Source organism: Triplophysa rosa, linkage group LG22, assembly GCF_024868665.1.
Source record: "Triplophysa rosa linkage group LG22, Trosa_1v2, whole genome shotgun sequence".
Lineage (NCBI taxonomy): Eukaryota > Metazoa > Chordata > Actinopteri > Cypriniformes > Nemacheilidae > Triplophysa > Triplophysa rosa.
This window is the reverse complement of record NC_079911.1, coordinates 20,856,636-20,876,052: the sequence shown is the minus strand read 5'-3', so window position 1 is coordinate 20,876,052 and position 19,417 is coordinate 20,856,636. Positions and strand designations below refer to the sequence as shown.

At 39.8% G+C, this 19,417-nt stretch overlaps 2 protein-coding genes across 7 annotated transcripts; both read left to right on the top strand.

Annotated features, from left to right (window-relative positions):
* The first annotated feature begins 4,667 nt into the window (after positions 1–4,667).
* On the top strand, positions 4,668–7,395 carry tiprl (TIP41, TOR signaling pathway regulator-like (S. cerevisiae)). Of its 4 annotated transcripts, XM_057321396.1 has the most exons (9): positions 4,730–4,768; positions 4,957–4,981; positions 5,119–5,243; positions 5,575–5,754; positions 5,841–5,940; positions 6,338–6,469; positions 6,684–6,779; positions 6,864–6,926; positions 7,047–7,395. In XM_057321396.1, the coding sequence occupies exons 3-9, from the start codon at positions 5,131–5,133 to the stop codon at positions 7,173–7,175; spliced, it is 813 nt and encodes a 270-aa protein (XP_057177379.1). In that variant the 5' UTR covers positions 4,730–4,768; positions 4,957–4,981; positions 5,119–5,130; the 3' UTR covers positions 7,176–7,395. The 4 variants fall into 4 exon arrangements, with proteins under 4 accessions (XP_057177377.1, XP_057177378.1, XP_057177376.1 ...); XM_057321394.1 differs by lacking the exon at positions 4,957–4,981 and having other exon boundaries at positions 4,668–4,762; XM_057321395.1 differs by having other exon boundaries at positions 4,710–4,981.
* Positions 7,396–7,748: 353 nt separating this feature from the next.
* riox2 (ribosomal oxygenase 2) lies at positions 7,749–19,319 on the top strand. Of its 3 annotated transcripts, none has more exons than XR_008961728.1 (9): positions 7,749–8,425; positions 8,561–8,680; positions 8,842–8,970; positions 16,493–16,596; positions 16,703–16,805; positions 16,913–17,081; positions 17,156–17,244; positions 17,315–18,921; positions 19,001–19,023. XR_008961728.1 is itself a non-coding variant. In XM_057320822.1 (9 exons), the coding sequence occupies exons 1-9, from the start codon at positions 7,976–7,978 to the stop codon at positions 19,157–19,159; spliced, it is 1,347 nt and encodes a 448-aa protein (XP_057176805.1). In that variant the 5' UTR covers positions 7,753–7,975; the 3' UTR covers positions 19,160–19,319. The 3 variants fall into 3 exon arrangements, 2 of the variants coding, with proteins under 2 accessions (XP_057176805.1, XP_057176804.1); XM_057320822.1 differs by having other exon boundaries at positions 7,753–8,425; positions 16,988–17,081; positions 18,823–18,921; positions 19,001–19,319; XM_057320821.1 differs by having other exon boundaries at positions 7,756–8,425; positions 18,823–18,921; positions 19,001–19,319.
* Positions 19,320–19,417: the final 98 nt, after the last annotated feature.

The window sequence follows — 19,417 nt, the reverse complement described above, 5'->3', positions numbered from 1 at the left end:
GTGTGTCTGCCTCCCGGACAGTGCAGGGAAGACTATTCCAAAGTTTAGGCGCTAGATAGGAAAAGGATCTACCACCTGCACTTGATTTTGAAATTCTAGGTATTACCAACTGACAGGACGCCTGAGAGCGTAGTGCACGTGAAGGACTGTAATACAAAACTCAAAGTTGATTCACCCAAAACACATCGAGTCAAAGCTGTATATCGGTATTCACGATTTAAAATGTATATTATGTCTCAGTGTCAAAGTCTGATGCAGGAGTCATGACACAGGAGTTGACAGAAATCCTCATAGTATGTGCAGTACCGGCAGTGATCAGCAGCTGACAGAACACATGAAGCTCAATCTAAAGCCGGAGTATCTCCAGGAACCTCACATGAACATTCAGAAAAGGAAAGAGAAGCTAAATTGTTATAACGGATCATAAATACTAGTTAGTGAATTATGTTTATATTGAAACGATCTTGTTTAGGACTGAAATGCAGCATATAAATTACATTTTAAACAGTCCGTTCGCAAAAACATGGCTACAAATCCCCTTCATTCCTTCAAATCTTTTGTGATCGCCGAAAAAGGGTAAACATTTTATTTTAGGATGAACTCTCCTTTTAAAGCATCAGTCCTCATTCAATGCTACGTACAAAACAAGTTGAGGAAATGACAGAGGTAATACATTCCCTTTATACACTAACAGTTTTATATGAAAGCATAACATTCAACAAATACACTCTTCTAGTGTTCACATCAATACCTGGTGTTAAATCCAATCCACCAGTAGATCTTCATTGCTGCAGAGCGAAGATCCAACATTCACTGAAGCAGCCAATGACAGTCTTCCAGTTCACTAGTTAGAACTACAACTTAATTTTTGTGAATCCAGCCCCAGATCTTTTTTAAAAAAATCACCCAGCTGGTCTTCGGGCAAAAAAAGTATATTAATACTAATCATTTAGCAGATTTAAAACTTAACTTTTTTATGTAAAATATAACTCGTTACATGCAAGTGCGTTTATCAGATCGGCAAAGAAAACTGCTCCCAACGAGCTTCCTGGGCAGTAGAAAAAAGGGGGAGAGGCGGAGTACTACAGAATGGTGAAGAATCTCGTTTTAAAATGTAGGCAAAACAATGTCAAGTCTATGAAGACATGCAGACAATAGACACAGATCCAAGTTTGCATTTTACGCAGTTCATTTCATTTCCTCAAAACAGAAGTATAATTACCTAACTGGTAGCCACTTTACAAGTTTAGAATCACAAAGCAGCACTTGCGGGTTTGTAAATTGCATTTAACGGTCCACTTTAAATTCATTTCAAATCACCAGCTAGAGTAAAAAAACAACAAGAGACCGACATAAGGCAAACAAACACAGAGAAAAGGCAGATGTTAAAGCACAGAACAACAACATTGAGGTCTCTACCTTTCTGAAGAGTTTCACTCAACCACCAGACAAACACAGCCACCAGTATCATGTGAATTGGGAGACTGTGATTGGCTTAATTGGAGCAAAACTTTGCACTCTGCATGTAACTTCAGGTGCAAAACTGACCAGACTTGCTATAAAATGCACCGTTTGCACAACAGTTAACAGTGAATCAAGCTAACACAAAGATTGCTTAAGAGACTCATGCATGTGTTTACCGCTTCCTTACAGTACTAAAGGACCAGGCCAGTGATGATTCTGCGTGGGATACAGAAATGTTATTAATACACAGATGTACAAAAGCAGTTAAAATTCTAAACAAACAGCTGTGGAGAAAAAAAACTAAATACATGCAGTAAATACTCAAGGCTGCAGAAGTGTCAGTCAGCTCCAGGCCAACTGATGTTTGAAGACACGGAGAAGAGCATACAGCACTTTGAAGGGATCTCTATCAAAGAAAAGAATGAACAAAATAAAACTGCCACACATTGAAAACTGCAAAACCACAAATGGGAGACTAACCTGGTTCAGAAAACCCAGAAACAGCAAGCGAATCAGAAAGCCATCATTAAAACCTTGCCACTCGCTCACCGGACCTGTACAAAGAATTCCACTTACCTACTTGTAGTGTTGTAGTAGAGACCACCAAAACCGAGACCAAGACAAGACCAGAGGGTGTCGAGACCAAGACAAGATCAACCCTGCGTTCCAATTCACCTACTTATACTAGCCCTAATAGTAGGTACTGTTTTGTGTTGGAAGAGTAGATACTTTTAAGTGCATGGCAAAAGATTCCACACACTGGGACATACTAACAGGAAGCGGAAATGGAACACCTCAGCTCGCCCACCGGACCTGCAGAGCACCTCAGCTCGCCCACCGGACCTGCAGAGCACCTCAGCTCGCCCACCGGACCTGCAGAGCACCTCAGCTCGCCCACCGGACCTGCAGAGCACCTCAGCTCGCCCACCGGACCTGCAGAGCACCTCAGCTCGCTCACCGGACCTGCAGAGCACCTCAGCTCGCTCACCGGACCTGCAGAGCATCTCAGCTCGCTCACCGGACCTGCAGAACATTTACATTTAGTCATTTAGCGGACGCTTTGATCCAAAGCAACTTACAAAGAGTTTAAGGAGCAATAATGCAATGAGTGCTAATACAAAGTTACTGGTTTCAACAAAAGCTAGACCACTACCTGTTGAGAAAGAGAGAGAGGGTTAGTGTTTTTTTTTTTGTCTGTCAAGTATTCACAAACGAGATAGGTTTTAAGTAGTTTTTCGAATGTAGTGAGAGATGTGGTTGACCGGACAGAGTTAGAATGTTTCACCAGGAAGGAGTTGTGAATGAGAGGGAAAGCAATTTACTGCCCTCATGGGAAGGCAGTACAAAACACCGCTGGTTTGCTGAACACAGGGATCTTGATGGGGTGTAGGGGTGTGTGAAAGTATGTCGGTGCAGATCCAGTAATAGATTCAAGTCACTAATGCTTGCCTACAGGACTGATACGGGCTTCAACCGGTAGCCAGTGGAGAGAGATGAAAAGGGGCAACACATGAGCCCTTTTGGGCTGTTGGAAGATGAGGCGTGCTGCTGCGTTCTGAACCAGCTAGAGCGGTTTGATAGCCTTTACTGCAATGCTTTCCTTCATGGTCTTCCTGCAGTACAATCTTGAGATTACCAGGGCCTGGACAAGGAGTTGTGCCGCATGCTCAGTGAGATAGGGTCTAACCTTTCTAATGTTGAAAGAACACCAATCAATTCACCGGACCTGTAGAACACAAATCAATTCACCAGACCTGTAGAACATCAATTAATAGACCTGTGGAATCACCGGACCTGTATAAACAGCTCAGCTCATTCACTGGACCTGTAGAAACATTCCCACTCACTCAACAGATCTGCAGAAACATCTTCACTTACTTACTGGACCGGTAGAAACATCAATTATCAGACCTGTGGAAACATCCCCACTTGTTCACCGGACCTGTAGAAACACATCAGCTTGTTCATCGGACCTGTAGAAACAGCTCCACTTACTTACTGGACTGGTAGAAACATCTCTGTAAAGACCTGTAGAAACAGCCAACTTGCCAGACCAGTTAAAACTACCCCACTCAACCACTTGACCTGTAGAAACATGCCCACTTAATCATTAGACTTGTTGAAACATCCCACTTACTTACTGGATCTGCAGACAAATCCACTCATTTACAGAACCATACTACCTGGTCACAAATAGTCGAGAGCCCCGGCACTGCTGCCTCCAACCTCATTTTTGGATATTACTTCCTTCATTATAGTATAAAACTTACATTTACTAGTATATGTACTGTATTTCTTTCTACCTTTAATTTGCACAAACGTTACCAACAAACCCTGTTTGTTCAACATTTTCTGAAATTCGAGTCAAGTAATACTGATTACAATCAGAAACAGTTATAAAAATTTCATCATACACTTTATTAAAGCAACACTGGGTTAAATCAGTATTAAAATGCATAACCGAATGTGTTATTACCTACTGTAAATAATCTTGCCATATTTGTCATGCCACATTAACTTCAAAAGAATTTAAAAAACCATAATCACCATTTCAAGCTATGGTTTTAAACTTTCTCACCAAACTTATTTTTTGGTTTACAGTGGGTAATATTGTATGTGTGAATCACCTTATGATGTTTAGGAAGAAAGTTGAGAGCATCAGTGCTTCAGGAGAGACATATAAACTTTTAAAATAAACGACCATAAATTCTTACACTAAAATGATCGACCAACACACAGTGCCGACATCAGCCGCCGCTTCCAGCCATACTCACCCTCTCAACAACAAAACGAAGACACGTTAAAATGACGCAGCGCCTTTTAAATCCGTCTAAACCCCGCCTTTCACTTTCATATCCAATCATTATCATAGGTGACTGTTTCAACCAATGAGCTTTGACTATCCATCTAGTGCTTCTTAAAACCTGCTTGTGGTGAGAAACTTTGAAATTAGACGGAATTTAGAACATTTAATCCAAAACTGGATGAAATACACATTGAAACAGATATAAAAACGAGTGAAAATGAAACAATATAGGTGAGTAGATCTGCTTGCGTTGGCTTTGTTCAGTGAGCTGTTAATGGCATAAACTGACAAAGTTTTACAATCTGTGTTTAGCCTTCATTCTGGTTGTGTACTGTGCCTTTGCCAGCCGACTGCAGTTTGATGAATATCAACGAATGACGGGCGGAACCATCGTGAACGCAGTTAGTGTTCGTGTGTAACACCGGGAAGAATTACACGTTACACACACACTCATCTCCATACATACGTACATAGACGCGGATGCGCGGCGAGGTGAATGTGTGTGTTTACAATTTCTTTCACTGTTTTCCAGATTTTTAAAATTACATAAATACAAAAACGCCTATAACTGATTGTACTCAATGTCCAGATTACATGAATTGAAACGTTCATAAATCGTTAATTTTATTTTCGCTCCTATTCTTCATGACATTCACAATACAATTGCACAAATCCTAATATTAAAGAGTTTTTGAATTCTGCTAATAACAGGTAATGCAAGATTCTTAGATTTTTTTGTTGAGCTGTGATTAGTTTTTTTTATTAATTTTTATAATTTGTGTTTTCAGTAAATGATACATAAGATATTGTCTGTTGAAGGACTAAATTGAGTGCTTTTCGTTCTTCAGTCCGTTTGCACGATGTCTTCACTGATATCACATGGATTTAAAAGCAGTAAAGAGGACTTCAGCTTTGGGCCCTGGACAGTCACTGCTGCAAAGACTCATATTATGAAGTCTAAAGATATTGAGAGGTAAAAATCATGTTTGCTTGGTTAGACTGTTGCAATCTCTGCTGTGGTGAAAACAGGTGGATGAATATTTTGATGCATTAGAAATGACCCGGCCTGTGTGTGTGTGTGTGTGTGTGTGTGTGTGTGTGTGTGTGTGTGCGCGTGTGTGTGTGTGCGCGTGTGTGTGTGTGCGCGTGTGTGTGTGTGTGTGTGTGTGTGTGTGTGTGTGTGTGTGTGTGTGTGTGTGTGTGTGTGTGTGTGTGTGTGTGTGTGTGTGTGTGTGTGTGTGTGTGTGCGCGCCTGAGATGAGCTCACATCACCTGAATCTGACCAAACAGTACTTTTGTCACAGGTTAGCAGATGAGATGCATATGCCCTCTCTCCCAGAGATGCTTTTTGGTGACAATGTTCTGCGCATTCAGCACATGAATGGTTTTGGGATTGAGTTTAATGCAATCGATGCTCTCAAATGTGTCAACAATATGCAGGATTCTGTAAAAGTGGCTTGCGCTCAAGAGTGGCAAGAAAGCAGGTAAAACACTCTGAGGCTCAAACAAATTTTTTTCACTGTCATGTGGAATCCTTTCGCTCTAAAAGAATCCTTTCGCTCTGTTTCAGGGCCGACTCTGAGCATTCCAAAGAGGTAGTGAAACATTACGACTGGACATATACAACAGATTACACAGGGACTTTACTTGGAGAGCAAATTCAATTGAAGGTATTTTACCCTACACGTAAACACACAGCGATGATTTAACTAGCTGACAAGGGATAGTTCACCCAAAAATGAAAATTTCTTTAATCATTTACTCACCCTCAGGTTGTTCCAAACCTGTATAAATGTCTTTGTTCTGCAGAACACAAAGGAAGATATTTGGAAGAATGTCAGTAACCAAACAGATCTCATCCCTTTCCCTACTATGGCAGTAAATAGGGAATGAGATCTGTTTGGATACTGACATTCTTACAAATATCTTCCTTTGTGTTCATCGGAACAAATAAATGTATACAGGTTTGGAACAACCTGAGGGTGAGTAAATTATGAAAAAATGTTCATTTTTGGGTGAACTATCCCTTTAAGCCTCAGAAACCACATTACTGTGTGTATTAAACAGGTGGCGCCCACCACAGAACGGATTGATGTGGAGAAGCTGAAAGCACGAGAGCAGATCAAGTTTTTTGAGGACGTGCTTCTGTTTGAAGACGAGTTGCACGATCACGGCGTGTCTATGATCAGTGTGAAAATTGTAAGTGCTTTGGGCTTTACATACAAATTATCGCTATTTAAGCATTCGTGGTTGTAATATGAGAGAGCACTTATTTCTGTCATTTATTTCTGTAGCACATTTAAAAAAAAGTACATCAGTGGTCCCCTGATCTGTAAAGATCTGCCTAATTTAATCATTTTGATTGCATCATTCCATAAACTAGAAGAAAATGTGAAATATTTGATCATTTCAGAGAGTCATGCCCACCAGTTTTTTCACTCTATTGCGGTTCTTCCTGAGAGTGGACGGCGTGCTGATTAGGGTTAATGACACACGTCTGTATCACGAGGCAAGTTTTAGCCCTGTTATCGTATACATCTTTATATTTGAACTCTTAACGTTTGAAGCTCACATTCTTTAATGCTTTCAACAGGCTGGGCAAGACTACATGCTTAGAGAATTTAGCACACGTGAAAGCAAAATACCAGATCTTCAGGTGAGCTAAAAAGAAGTCATAAAATATTAATTTACCAAATGTGTGTTTTCATGTTTTTATAAATTGTTTGTGATTTCAAGAGGGATGTTGTTGGTTAAATGATCACTGCTTTTCTTTTAGCATGTTCCTCCAGCCTTGTACACGGATCCCAATGAGATCGCCCAACACTTACCACTGAAACTCACCAAGTGTGAGAAACTTACCTTTCCAGAGAGAGAGAAACAGAGAGAAACAGAATCTTCACAGTGACCGGACCAGAGACACGTCTACATCTGACACACTAAAGACTCGCACTCATTGTTCTCATTTACTGGAAAATCACGTCTGATATTGTCATGTCAACTCGGTGTGGAAGTGTTTGGTGGAATATGGCCAATGTGTGCTGTGGAGTCATTGAGATGAAAATGCTTGATCTGGGTGTGAATGAGGAAGGTTTTATTAAAATCCTTTAAATGATTAAACTGGATTTGGACATATCTATGTGTGGTGATCTATTGATGATAATTATTATAAATAACAATGATTTCCCATGACCTAAATCAACTCTTTCGGAATGATCCGTTAAAAAAACCGAACCGTCCTATGAAGATCGACCTTTGCTTAGCATGGCAAAATGTGTGAGTTAGGGCGAGAGTGGAGTTTACAGGGAATTCTGGGGGAGGGCGAGAAAATGAGGGATTGTTGGAATGCTCTGTTTGAATTCCTCTAAAGTACAGGTTTCGATAAACGGATCTAATCTTGTTTATATGTAATTCACCGAAGTACCTAAATCCCTGATGTTACACACCCCGGTACAGTAGGTGGCGATATGCACCTAAACATGTTGCTTGCGACGCGCCATCAAAGGAAAGAAGTTCGACTTTCCAGCCGGTGTAGTTCTCGGTGCCACAGCTGCGGCGCATGTGTTTAAGTCAACCATTATTTATATTTGACTCCGTTTAATATAGACTGGTCGATGAAGTCAAATATGATATAAATCAGTGAGGAAGACGTCACTGATTATCACAACTGTTCAATACGGGTTGAGTAAAAGTGTGTGTGTCACAGAGATGCCGAACAAAGGCAAAAGAGTGAATAAATCTGCTGGACAGGAGAAAGATGAAGAGGTGGTGTCTGTTAAACAGAGGAAGATGATGCTGACGAAAGCTTCGGCTGACGCTCCTCTGTGCTTTGATTCGCCTCGTGAATTCTTTCAGAGTCTCATCAGTCCGATGAGTGTGGATGAGTTTTTCCAGCACCACTGGGAGAAGAAACCTTTAGTTTTACACAGATCAGATGCTGCATTGGCGGATTATTATCGCTCTCTGTTTCAGCTATCTGACCTGCAGCAGCTTTGCTCTCGCGGGCTGCAGTTCGGTACAGATCTCAATATCTGCCGCTGTATCGACGGCAAGAAGAAAGTGTTAAACAAAGATGGACGAGTGAAGTTCAGTCAGCTGAAAAAAGACTTTGACCAGAAGAAAGCCACTATGCAGTTTCACCAGCCTCAGAGGTTTAAGGTGATGGGAATTGAATTGAATATATGGTGTGTGTGTATTGGTGATGATGTGATGTGTGTGTGTATTGGTGAAGGAAATAGAATTAAATATGTGTTGTGTTTATTGACGTTTTATTTGGACGTTGTGTGCTCACAGGATGAGTTGTGGCGCATTCAGGAGCGCTTGGAGTGTTTCTTCGGCTCTCTGGTCGGTTCTAATGTGTACATCACGCCTGAAGACTCTCAGGGTTTGCCGCCACACTATGATGATGTTGAGGTGTGTGATGTCCCCATACCGATGTCTATCACTATATCATTTCAGTTCAAATCAATATTTCTATAAAACTGGAAATGAATTACAAGCAGAATACCTTTTTTAATTGAACGCAGGCGTTTTTAACGAATAAGGGTGATGGTGTGCGTGTCTCTTCTGTACAGGTCTTCATTCTTCAGCTGGAGGGACAGAAGCACTGGAGGCTTTATAAGCCCACCGTCCATCTTGCCCGCGAGTACAGCCTGGAACCAGAGGAACATATTGGCACCCCCACGCATGACATCATACTGCAGGTATGCTCATTGCACACAGATGGGAATCAAATCTAACCCAAAACATTGACTACATTTATATCTGCACCAATAATGTGACTATTCACAATAATCAAGAGTAAGGACTTTATTGCAGTTATATGTTTACATGACGTGAGCATACCTCTATTTGCTATAATGAACATCAAACATCATAAACTCGGATACAATAGGTGTGTTGCTGGCCACTGTTTTAATATATTTAAATGAAAAATCCTTCTATGGATTTATTTCATAGTTATTCGGTGCTGTGATAAAGAAATATGATGAAAATGCAACGGTTGTCTACACTGACAACCCATCCATGCCGTGCCGATCCTAGACGTCTGGGGGCCCTTAGCAAACTTGTGAGGGGCCCTTGTACAAATAATGAAAATTAGATATAGTTTACAGTTATGTTTAGGCCTATAAGAAATCAAAAATAATAACTCAATTAACACACTTAAACGAATGAAGACTGAAAGAAAAAAAACTAAACATTAAACTAGGGGTTCATTTTATACTTAAACAATTCAGTATCAAATTAAATAAAACATTTTGATTTACCTAACGCGTGACTCTGGAACCATCTAGCTGTTAAAAAAAACTACAACACGCAAGCGCTGTTTTTTTCTACCAAATGAGTGATTTACTAACATAAATAAAGCATGATAAATACAGTTTTCTCAAAAAAGCTAAGCATACGAAAACATCAATAATTATCTAAATGTGATGGCACAAACTAAAAATTACACATTAGCCTATCATGGGCAAACAAAATATAGTGGACAAATACTGTATTTGTAAATCTGTACTGGAGAATTGGTTTAGAAGTAATTCATTGCATAATTTGGCAAAACTAAATAAGACTTTAAAATAGTACAAAAACGCATGTCGTCTTGTTCTTTTGCTTCACGTTGTTGCCGTTGTTTTTCTCCGCCCAGACGGATAGCTCCGTTTTAAAGCCATGGTCATTTGTAAAGATGCATATCAAGCACGTCATTACTGGTTAAGACTAGAAGGGATACAGCTACCACCCCTGGGCATGCGCACTTCAATACTGCATAATTTCTGTCACGCTGACAACAGTTAATTACAATTTTTTTATTATTTTAAGGTAAGGTTTAGGGTATAATTAGGGTGTAGCCTTTAGCTAATGTAATTTATTGTAATCTTATAGCAAGGTTTTGCATCACTTCCGCCCGTAGCTGTATCCCTTCTAGCCACAACCGTCATTACCTGCCGCCCACTGCATGATATCCGAGTATGTAACAGTAATGAAATAAATTAGGTATTAAAAAGGAAATTTCCAAATGATTCCTCTAAAGTTGAATCCGCAAGTTATAAAAATAGTGTCTTGTTTACAATAGTGTTTTTGATTCGGTACTCAAGGGGGCCCCCTGGTGGTGCCCTACGCAACCTGCCTAGTCTGCGTATAGGAAGGATCAGCTCTGTGTCTACATGAAGGTAAAGAGCAGAGACTGCTGGCAGAGATTTGTGTTGACAGTAAAACTTCAGAATGGCACGTTTACAACCAATTTGCACTCAAGCACGCACCTGTGTGACACAAACACATGCGCACTTGGATTAGAATGGAAGCAATTAAAGTGTTAACATGCCCGATCAAAATCTATGTACCCCACATACATTACTAGGATTATGTGCTTAATCACATTATTTAGACCAAAGTATTGCGTTTACATGAGGTGACGTTTATTCGAAATTTTGCCAAAATCTCATTCAAATTGCATTTTGAGGGTGCATGTATACTGAGTCCTTGTCACATGAGTTAATGACCACATAAGATGGTTAACAGTAGGGCTGCAGCTATCGATTCTTTTACTAATCGAGTATTCTACTGATTTTTCCATCGATTAATTGGGTATTCAGATAATAAATACTTTTTCTTTATTAAAAAGCAATACTAAATATACAAGAGAAAATAAGACAGGTCTCTTAAAATGAGTAAAACAACTAATTTGTTTCCTTTTTAGAAAAATTAAAGTTTTTATTGCTGAAATTGCATACATTAATATCTGTGAAAATTAAACCCATTCCATTGCCATATTAAATTCAAAATGCAATATAATACAAATATATAAATAAGAAACATGAATAAAATAGAAAGAATAATTTCAAAGCTAAACAACTAACTTCAGCTTATGAACGCTGCATTTACTCAACTCAACTCAACTTTATTTATATAGCGCTTTTACAATTTTCATTGTTACAAAGCAGCTGTACAGGAGACACATTGACTACAAGCAAAACAATCAAAGTTGTACCTGCAAAAACAAGAAAAGGTTGAAAACACAGAAGACAGACACACCCACACACAAAACACTCCACACACACAACACGCACCAACACACACAGACACAGAGACACACACACACACACACACACACACACACACACACACAACACACACACACACGTACGTACACGGACAAGTACGCACACACGCTCAGTGAGAGCACACATTTAGGATAAAGGAGAGAGAAGCACAGGTCAAATATAACAGACTATAAATTCCTATATGCAATATTAATTAAGTAAAACTTTAAGATTCTAAAGCAGCCCCCCCGGTCAGGCAGATAGTGCAAAAACAGTATGCAAACGGTGGCGAGGAACCCAAAACTCTAATCGAGAAAAAAAACCTCAGGAGAACCCAGGCCCAACCAGGGGATTCCAGTTCCCCTCTGGCAAAAGCTGCTGCCTCTGCACAAGCTCCAGAGAACTTGCACAACAAGGCTAAATAAAATAAATAAACTTAATAATAAAATAAATTATAGTTTAAGATTATCATTAATAATCTAATAGCATTTGAAGTTTTGTGGTGAAGACATGTCAAGAGACCGCGTCCTTCTTTATCCAGCTCTATCATCTCAGCTCTTGTCAGGTCCCCACTTCCCATTCTCCGCTCTACCATCAGGTCAGGCCATGAACTGCATCCTGCTCGCTGTGGTAACCTTGGAACAATGAGACAAGACTGGCTGAGAGTAGAGTACTGTTCTGTACTCTTTGATGCAACAAGTACATCAGTTGTGTTTTTGGTTCCGGTTGATCTAACTAATGCAGCCTAAACCCTCTGAAGATTTATATTATGGAAGAGTAGTGTATGCAAGATTAAAAAGATGCGTCTTTAGTCTAGATTTAAACTGACAGAGTGTGTCTGCCTCCCGGACAGTGCAGGGAAGACTATTCCAAAGTTTAGGCGCTAGATAGGAAAAGGATCTACCACCTGCACTTGATTTTGAAATTCTAGGTATTACCAACTGACAGGACGCCTGAGAGCGTAATGCACGTGAAGGACTGTAATACAAAAGGAGTTCATTCAAGTACTGAGGAGCTAAACCATGTAAGGCTTTATAGGTAATAAGCAAGATTTTAAAGTTAACGCGATGCTTTATAGGTAACCAGTGCAAGGTTGACAGAACCGGGCTAATATGTTCATACTTTTTTGTACGTGTAAGAACTCGAGCTGCCGCGTTTTGGACCAATTGGAGTTTTTGTAATAAGCCTGCAGGGCAACCACCTAACAGTGCATTACAGTAATCTAGTCTTGATGTCATGAATGCATGAATTAACTTCTCTGCATCTGAGATTGACAGCATATGACGTAGTTTAGATATATTCTTAAAATGGAAAAACGCAATTTTACAGGTGTTGGCGACGTGGCTCTCAAATGACAGATTACTATCGAATAGAACGCCAAGATTCTTTGCTGACGACGAGGGTTTTATGGAACATCCGTCAATAGTTAAACAGTATTCTTGGTTGTTACTTATAGCAGTTTTCGGTCCAATAAGTAACACTTCCGTTTTGTCCGAGTTCAGTAATAAAAAGTTGTTACTCATCCAGTTTTTTATATCGACTATGCATTCCATTATTCGATGGAACTGCTGTGTTTCATGAGGCTTCGAGGAAATATAAAGTTGAGTATCATCAGCATAACAGTGAAAGCTAACTCCGTGTCGCTTTATTATATCTCCTAGAGGTAGCATGTATAATGCGAAGAGCAGAGGCCCTAAGACTGAGCCCTGTGGTACACCGTACTGGACTTGCGATTTGCGTGACACCTCATTGTTTATTGCTACAAATTGAAAACGGTCGGATAAATAAGATTTAAACCATTTCAAAGCTATTCCCTTAATGCCGACATAATTTTCGAGTCTATGTAGGAGTGTGCTGTGGTCAATGGTATCGAATGCAGCACTAAGGTCTAGCAGCACCAATAACGAGATACAACCTCGGTCAGACGCCAATAGCAGATCATTTGTAACTCTGATCAAAGCAGTCTCTGTACTGTGACATGCTCTAAATCCAGACTGGAATTCTTCATTGATGTCATTCCTTTGGAGGAAGGAGCATAATTGAGTTGAAACTACTTTTTCCAGAACTTTAGATATGAAAGGTAGATTCGATATAGGCCTGTAGTTCCTTAGTTCTCTAGGGTCGAGTTGGGGTTTTTTGACAAGGGGCCTTATAACAGCCACCTTATATGCTTTAGGCACATGTCCTAATGTCAGAGATGAGTTAATAATACCAAGAAGAGGATCTATAATTTCTGGGAGCATCTCTTTCAGTAGATTTGTAGGTATAGGGTCTAGCATGCATGTTGTTGATTTAGATGATCTAATGATTTTAGACAGCTCATCGTGATCTACGGTATAAAATAATTGCATTTTCTCCTTAAGGGCGCTGTAGTTAGTTTGTTCAGCGGGTTTCACTTCTGATTGCATTGTTATAATTTTTTCTCTAATATCTTGGATTTTATATGTGAAGTAGTTCATAAATTCATCACTGCTATGCTGATATACAGGATCAGAAGTCACTGACGATTTATTTTTTGTTAATTTAGCCACCGTGTTAAATAAAAACCTAGGGTTGTGCTGGTTTTCTTCTATTAGTGATGAAAAGTAGGCGGATCTAGAAGTTATTAGGGCTTTCCTGTATTTTCGAATACTATCCTTCCATGCTGTACGAAATACCTCTAATTTAGTTTTCTTAAAGTTGCGCTCCATTTTTCGGGCCGCTTTCTTTAGAGCCTGAGTGTGTTCATTATACCACGGTGTGGGGCTGCCATTTTTAATCTTCTTTAAACGTAGTGGAGCAACTTTGTCTAGCGTTACCGAGAAGGTGGAATTAAAATTTTCAGTGGTAATGTCAAGATCTTCAACGTTATTTCTCATGATTTGAGACAATTCGGGCAGATTATCGAGAAACGCATCTTTGGTAGTTGAAGTTATTGTTCTACCATATTTGTAACAATGAGTTTTATTTGCAGCCGTAGGCCAGTGAAGCAAACATAATACCAGATAATGATCCGAAATGTCTTCACTCTGCTGAAGGATTTTAACGTCGTCCACATTTATACCGTAAGACAGTATTAAATCTAAAGTATGATTACGAAGGTGAGTGGGTCCTGACACATGTTGACTAATGCCCATGGAGTTAAGAGTGTCTTTGAAAGCCATTCCTAAGGCATCTGTAACGTTATCTACGTGGATGTTAAAGTCACCAACGACAAGGAGTCTATCTGCGGCCAGTACTAGTTCTGATAAGAACCCACCAAATTCTTTAATAAAATCTGTGTGGTGCCCTGGAGGCCTATATACAATAGCTAGAATCAATTTAAAAAGTGTTTTATCTTTAGTATTAGGTGTTGAAACATGAAGAACCATGACTTCAAAAGAATTATATTTAGAGTTCGACTTCTGGGAAATGCTAAGAGAGTTATTGTAAAGTGCTGCGACACCTCCCCCTCTGCCTTTTAGACGAGGCTCGTGTTTATAATAATAATCTTGGGGGACAGATTCATTTAAAGCAATATAATCATCTGGTTTTAGCCATGTTTCTGTCAAACAGAGCATGTCTATTTTATGATCTGTTATCATATCGTTAACAAAAAGTGCTTTATTAGAGAGAGATCTAATATTTAGCAATCCGAGTCGTAACAGTTGATTATCTGTATTTTGTTCATGTTTAGTTTGTTTAACGTTTATTAAATTACTTTCAAGAGGTTTACGCATTATTTTATGTTTGCTAATCCGGGGGACAGACACAGTCTCTATTTTGTGATGTTTGGGAGAACGGATTACTACATGTTGTACATTTTGTGTATTCTGCGACGTGAGACGGCAAGCAGACAGTTGGTTAAGCCATACTGTCTGCTCCCTGACCTGGGCCCCAGCGAGTCAAGTTTTAGCATTAGCATTAAGACTTTTTGCCATATTTCTAGACAGGATGGAAACCCCAGCCCAGGAGGGATGGAGACCATCTCGTTTCAACAGGTCAGGTCTGCCCTCAAAACTCATTTAGTTTATATAAATTAGTTTTAGTTTTTTTTTTTACTATTAAATAGTAATATATAGCCTATGACTTTTATTTTGGCAGGTTGTCGGAAGATGCTTATTTTTTAGTACGTATGTTTCTTCACTCAAACAATAACGTTCGTGAAATAAACTCTCAGAGCAACTCTGGAGGTGAAGTTCATGTCCTCATAAAGCGCAGACGCAGTCAAATTTATGAGCATCACGCGTGTAGCACGTTAAACAGTGCAGTTCATTCACTCAGACACGCAGAACAGACAGATGACATGTGTAAATAACAGGATTCGGCGTCCACAAGTCCGCATCTAGTTTGATGGACTCAATGCAGCCGGAAAACAAGTTTCACTCGCAAAATAGACTAAAACAGTAAAATAGCAGTTCACCATTTCAATAAGCTATCAGTTATTTATCAGCATGAGAAACACGTGTGAGCGTGTGAACAGACTCAAATGCGTGTGTCTCGCGGTGAATGCGTGAGACTTGAGAGCCTGTAACATGAACAGAGTTTAGCGGGCTGTGCGTCAGTAATAATGGTCCGTGGGGAAACGCAGCGTTCCGTGTGTACTGCAGATAAATGGATTAAACGAGGCTATGAGGCAACAAAATTTGCCTCAGATTTGTTTGTATTCGAATCACTCGAGGACTCGTTTCAGCCCTAGTTAACAGCCCTTACAGAAAAGACACACGAAATTCACATGTGCAAAAAACATGTGATCACATGTGAAATGTGTGTTTTTGGAACATTTTGATGTGAATTCCCACGTGAAACCCATGGGATAACATGTAAAAACCCATGGGATAACATATGCGACATGTCTCCACATGTGATCACATGTTCTTCACGTCACCACATGTTGCACATGTCATCCCATGGGTTTTTACATGTTATCCCATGGGTTTCACGTGGGAATTCACACCAAAATGTTCCAAAAACACACATTTCACATGTGATCACACGTGTTTTTTTGCACATGTTAAACACGTTGTATACATGTGATCACATGCGAAAAACATGTAAAAAACATGTGAAATTCATGTGTCTTTTCTGTAAGGGAGTGTTCTGAAAAACCACAATTCGGATTCACACTGGAAGTCTGCTATCAATGTACTTGTCCCCATTACAAACAAAGCAAAGTGTTTCTTTGGACACACAGATTTGTTGCTTACAGATCTGTCTGTTGATCTGTTAGGCTGGTGACTTGCTCTATTTCCCAAGAGGAACCATCCACCAGGCGAACACACCTTCAGGTGTGGATCATTCCACACACCTCACACTCAGCACCTACCAAAACACGTATGTCTGTGCACATATCACACAATCTTCTTAAGCTATCATAACAGCTTTATGTTTTTCTTCAGGCTTGCAGAACATGCACTTAACCAAGATGCTTGTGTTTTAGGTCATGGGGTGACTTCATGCTAGATGTGTTTCCTAGTTTCTTATTTGATTCTATGAAAAGTGACCACAGGCTGCGCTGTGGTCTGCCACAAAACCTCCTTACTGTAAGTACAGTCCCTTCCTACCCACAAGTCCTTGTGTCTCATTTTGAAATAAATGTCCCTTATGCTTCCACAATTTATTGATGTTTTTCCCCGTGTGTGTGTGTCAGTGTCCGAGTTTTGGTCCTGACATTAATAAACAGGTATGTGTGTTTCTGCGGCATTTGGCTGATCGTCTTGAGCAGGAACACAAGGAGTTACGCTCCACTGACATGAAGAGAGATTTCATCTCAAACAGACTCCCACCTTTCCTGCTGGACCAGGCCGATCTTGAGCCAGGCGAGTCTCACATGCTGCTGTTGGTGTTTGTCATTGTTTTACCGACGTCTTGTATAAAGATTTTTCTCTTTCAGCTGGAAAACTGCCAGCATTAGACGACACAGTATGTATCAAGTTTAAAGAGCATCTTCTTCTAACAGTGGAACCCAGTCAAGATGACACTGTAAGAGTCACTGATGCATGTTTTATATACGACACAAGTATTGAAATGTCCTCACTGTGTGTGTGTGTAGGGCTGTGACGGTGGCAGTTGTTTACCACCGCGGTGGTTGAGAAATATACAGTTAGGGCCATAAATATTTGGACAGAGGCACCTTTTTTGTTATTTTAGCTGTGTATCAATATGTTTTCGAGTTACAGTTTTATAATGGATATTGTCTTAAAGTGCACACTCTCAGCTTTATTTAGAGTGTATTCACATCCAGATTAGTTGAAGGATTTAGGAATTACAGCTCTTTAATATGAAGCGCCCCCCTTTTTCAAGGGACCAAAAGTAATTGGACAGTTGAATAAAAAGCTGTTTTATTCACATGTATGGGCTTTTCCTTAAATCATTTTGTCATAAATGAAGCATGTTAAAGGTCTGGAGTTGATTCTACATGTGGTGTTTGCATTTGGAAGCTGTTGCTGTGAACCCACATCATGGGGTTCAGGGAGATCTCCATGTAAGTGAAACAGACCATAGTTAGATTTTAAAAACACTACACATCCGTCAAAAAGATGCCAGGAACATTAAGAGCGGCCAAATCAACAATTTGGTACATTCTAAGAAAAAAAACAACACACATTTATGGCCCTAACTGTATATTATTTATATAAATAATATTTATATTATTATATTTGCGTGTAGCAACCACATAACGAGTGGAAGAGAAATATAGACCTTATTTAAATACTTGAAATTGTTAAATACTTGAAATTGAAATATGATATCTGAAATAAATGAGGATGAAACATCCGTCAATGTTTAACGCGCAAATCCATCAGTGAAATGGCACACTACAGCATATAAAACATTTAAATAAACATCAGTAAATAATGAAAACTTAGATGACATAAGAAAGCTAAATACTAAATAAAAAAGCTCTTGTTGCAGTAACTTCAGTCAGTGGCGTATTAACCCTTACGGTCCTTAACAATTCCATTTGAAACAAACTGTTTAAACCTACATTGGCTTTCCTATTCAGATTGCCATAAAAACTTTACTTTTTCCTACTCGTTGATGTGAAATTTACTTGTTGACATTGTCCAGATTAAAATGTGTACAGCTGCACTAAATGCACGTTCAGAAGATGTGCACAGGAGCGCAAATGAATAGATGTCTCTCCGCAACCGCGGCAAAACCTGCGCGCGCTCCGACACTAAGCAAGCGGGTCATAGCCAGTTTTGATTTTACGCATCTGTTCATTTCACAACAAGATCCATTGCAAAACCCGCAGAATAATCTGGGTTTTGCCGTGCAGGCCCGCGCTCGAACGCACCAACGGAAACGTATGCCAATAATTTCTGTTAATGTAAAATCTTTTAAATAAAACCATCCACAATTGAAAGGCTACAACTAGCAATCGTTATCGTAACTCTCATATTTATTACACCTATATTTGTCAGAGTAACGTGCACTACCGCTAGTGGCAGTTCGCCACCGTCATGGCACTTTACCACCGCGGTGGTGCGGTTGTCACGGCCACCGTCACAGCCCTATGTGTGTGTGTGTGTGTGTGTGTGTGTGTTTGCTTCTTAGGATAAGGCCACAGAGTTGGCTGTGTTTGTGTTACATTCTTTAAGAAACAAGCGAGAAACACACATGATGGGACTGTCTGATGATGAACAGGGATCACAGGTCTGTCAGTTCTCATCACATGATGATTTCATCTTCATGACCTCCTCCAGGATTGTGTTCACTCACTTACTTTTCTCAGTTTCAGGGTCTGCGGTTCCCGTTGACACATGTCGCTGCTCTGAAGCAGCTGTTGAGGTTGGAGCGCGTCGCTGTTCGAGATCTACAGTTGATGCAGGATGCTGATAAACTTGGACTGACGCTTGGTCTCTGGACCGAAGGCTTGCTGCATGTGTGTTAAACAGCTTCGTTCCTGTGGACAAACTGGCACGTGTGAACGATTTAAACAACGGCATGTTACTGCACAGTTTAGCCAAACCGTATGTCTCTACCATAGAATTCTTCTTTCAACACAGATGGGTTTGTTTTGTTCACAGTGAATCTCTGTTATAGCCTGAACATTTGACCGCTGAGGGTGTGATGGCATTTGAAAAAATCTGAACTGAATTTACAAATATAACGAATTGTAGTTGAATAAAATCATATTTAATTTTCTCTG

Coding starts and splice junctions, on each gene's coding strand:
- riox2 (XM_057320821.1), top strand. CDS start 7,976: ATGCCGAACAAAGGCAAAAGAGTGAATAAATCTGCTGGACAGGAGAAA. Junction 16,806..16,912: donor TGCCACAAAACCTCCTTACT/GTAAGTACAGTC, acceptor TGTGTGTGTCAG/TGTCCGAGTTTTGGTCCTGA. Junction 17,245..18,822: donor AACCCAGTCAAGATGACACT/GTAAGAGTCACT, acceptor TTTGCTTCTTAG/GATAAGGCCACAGAGTTGGC.
- tiprl (XM_057321393.1), top strand. Junction 5,244..5,574: donor AAGTCTAAAGATATTGAGAG/GTAAAAATCATG, acceptor CTTTTGTCACAG/GTTAGCAGATGAGATGCATA. Junction 6,927..7,046: donor GCAAAATACCAGATCTTCAG/GTGAGCTAAAAA, acceptor CTTTTCTTTTAG/CATGTTCCTCCAGCCTTGTA.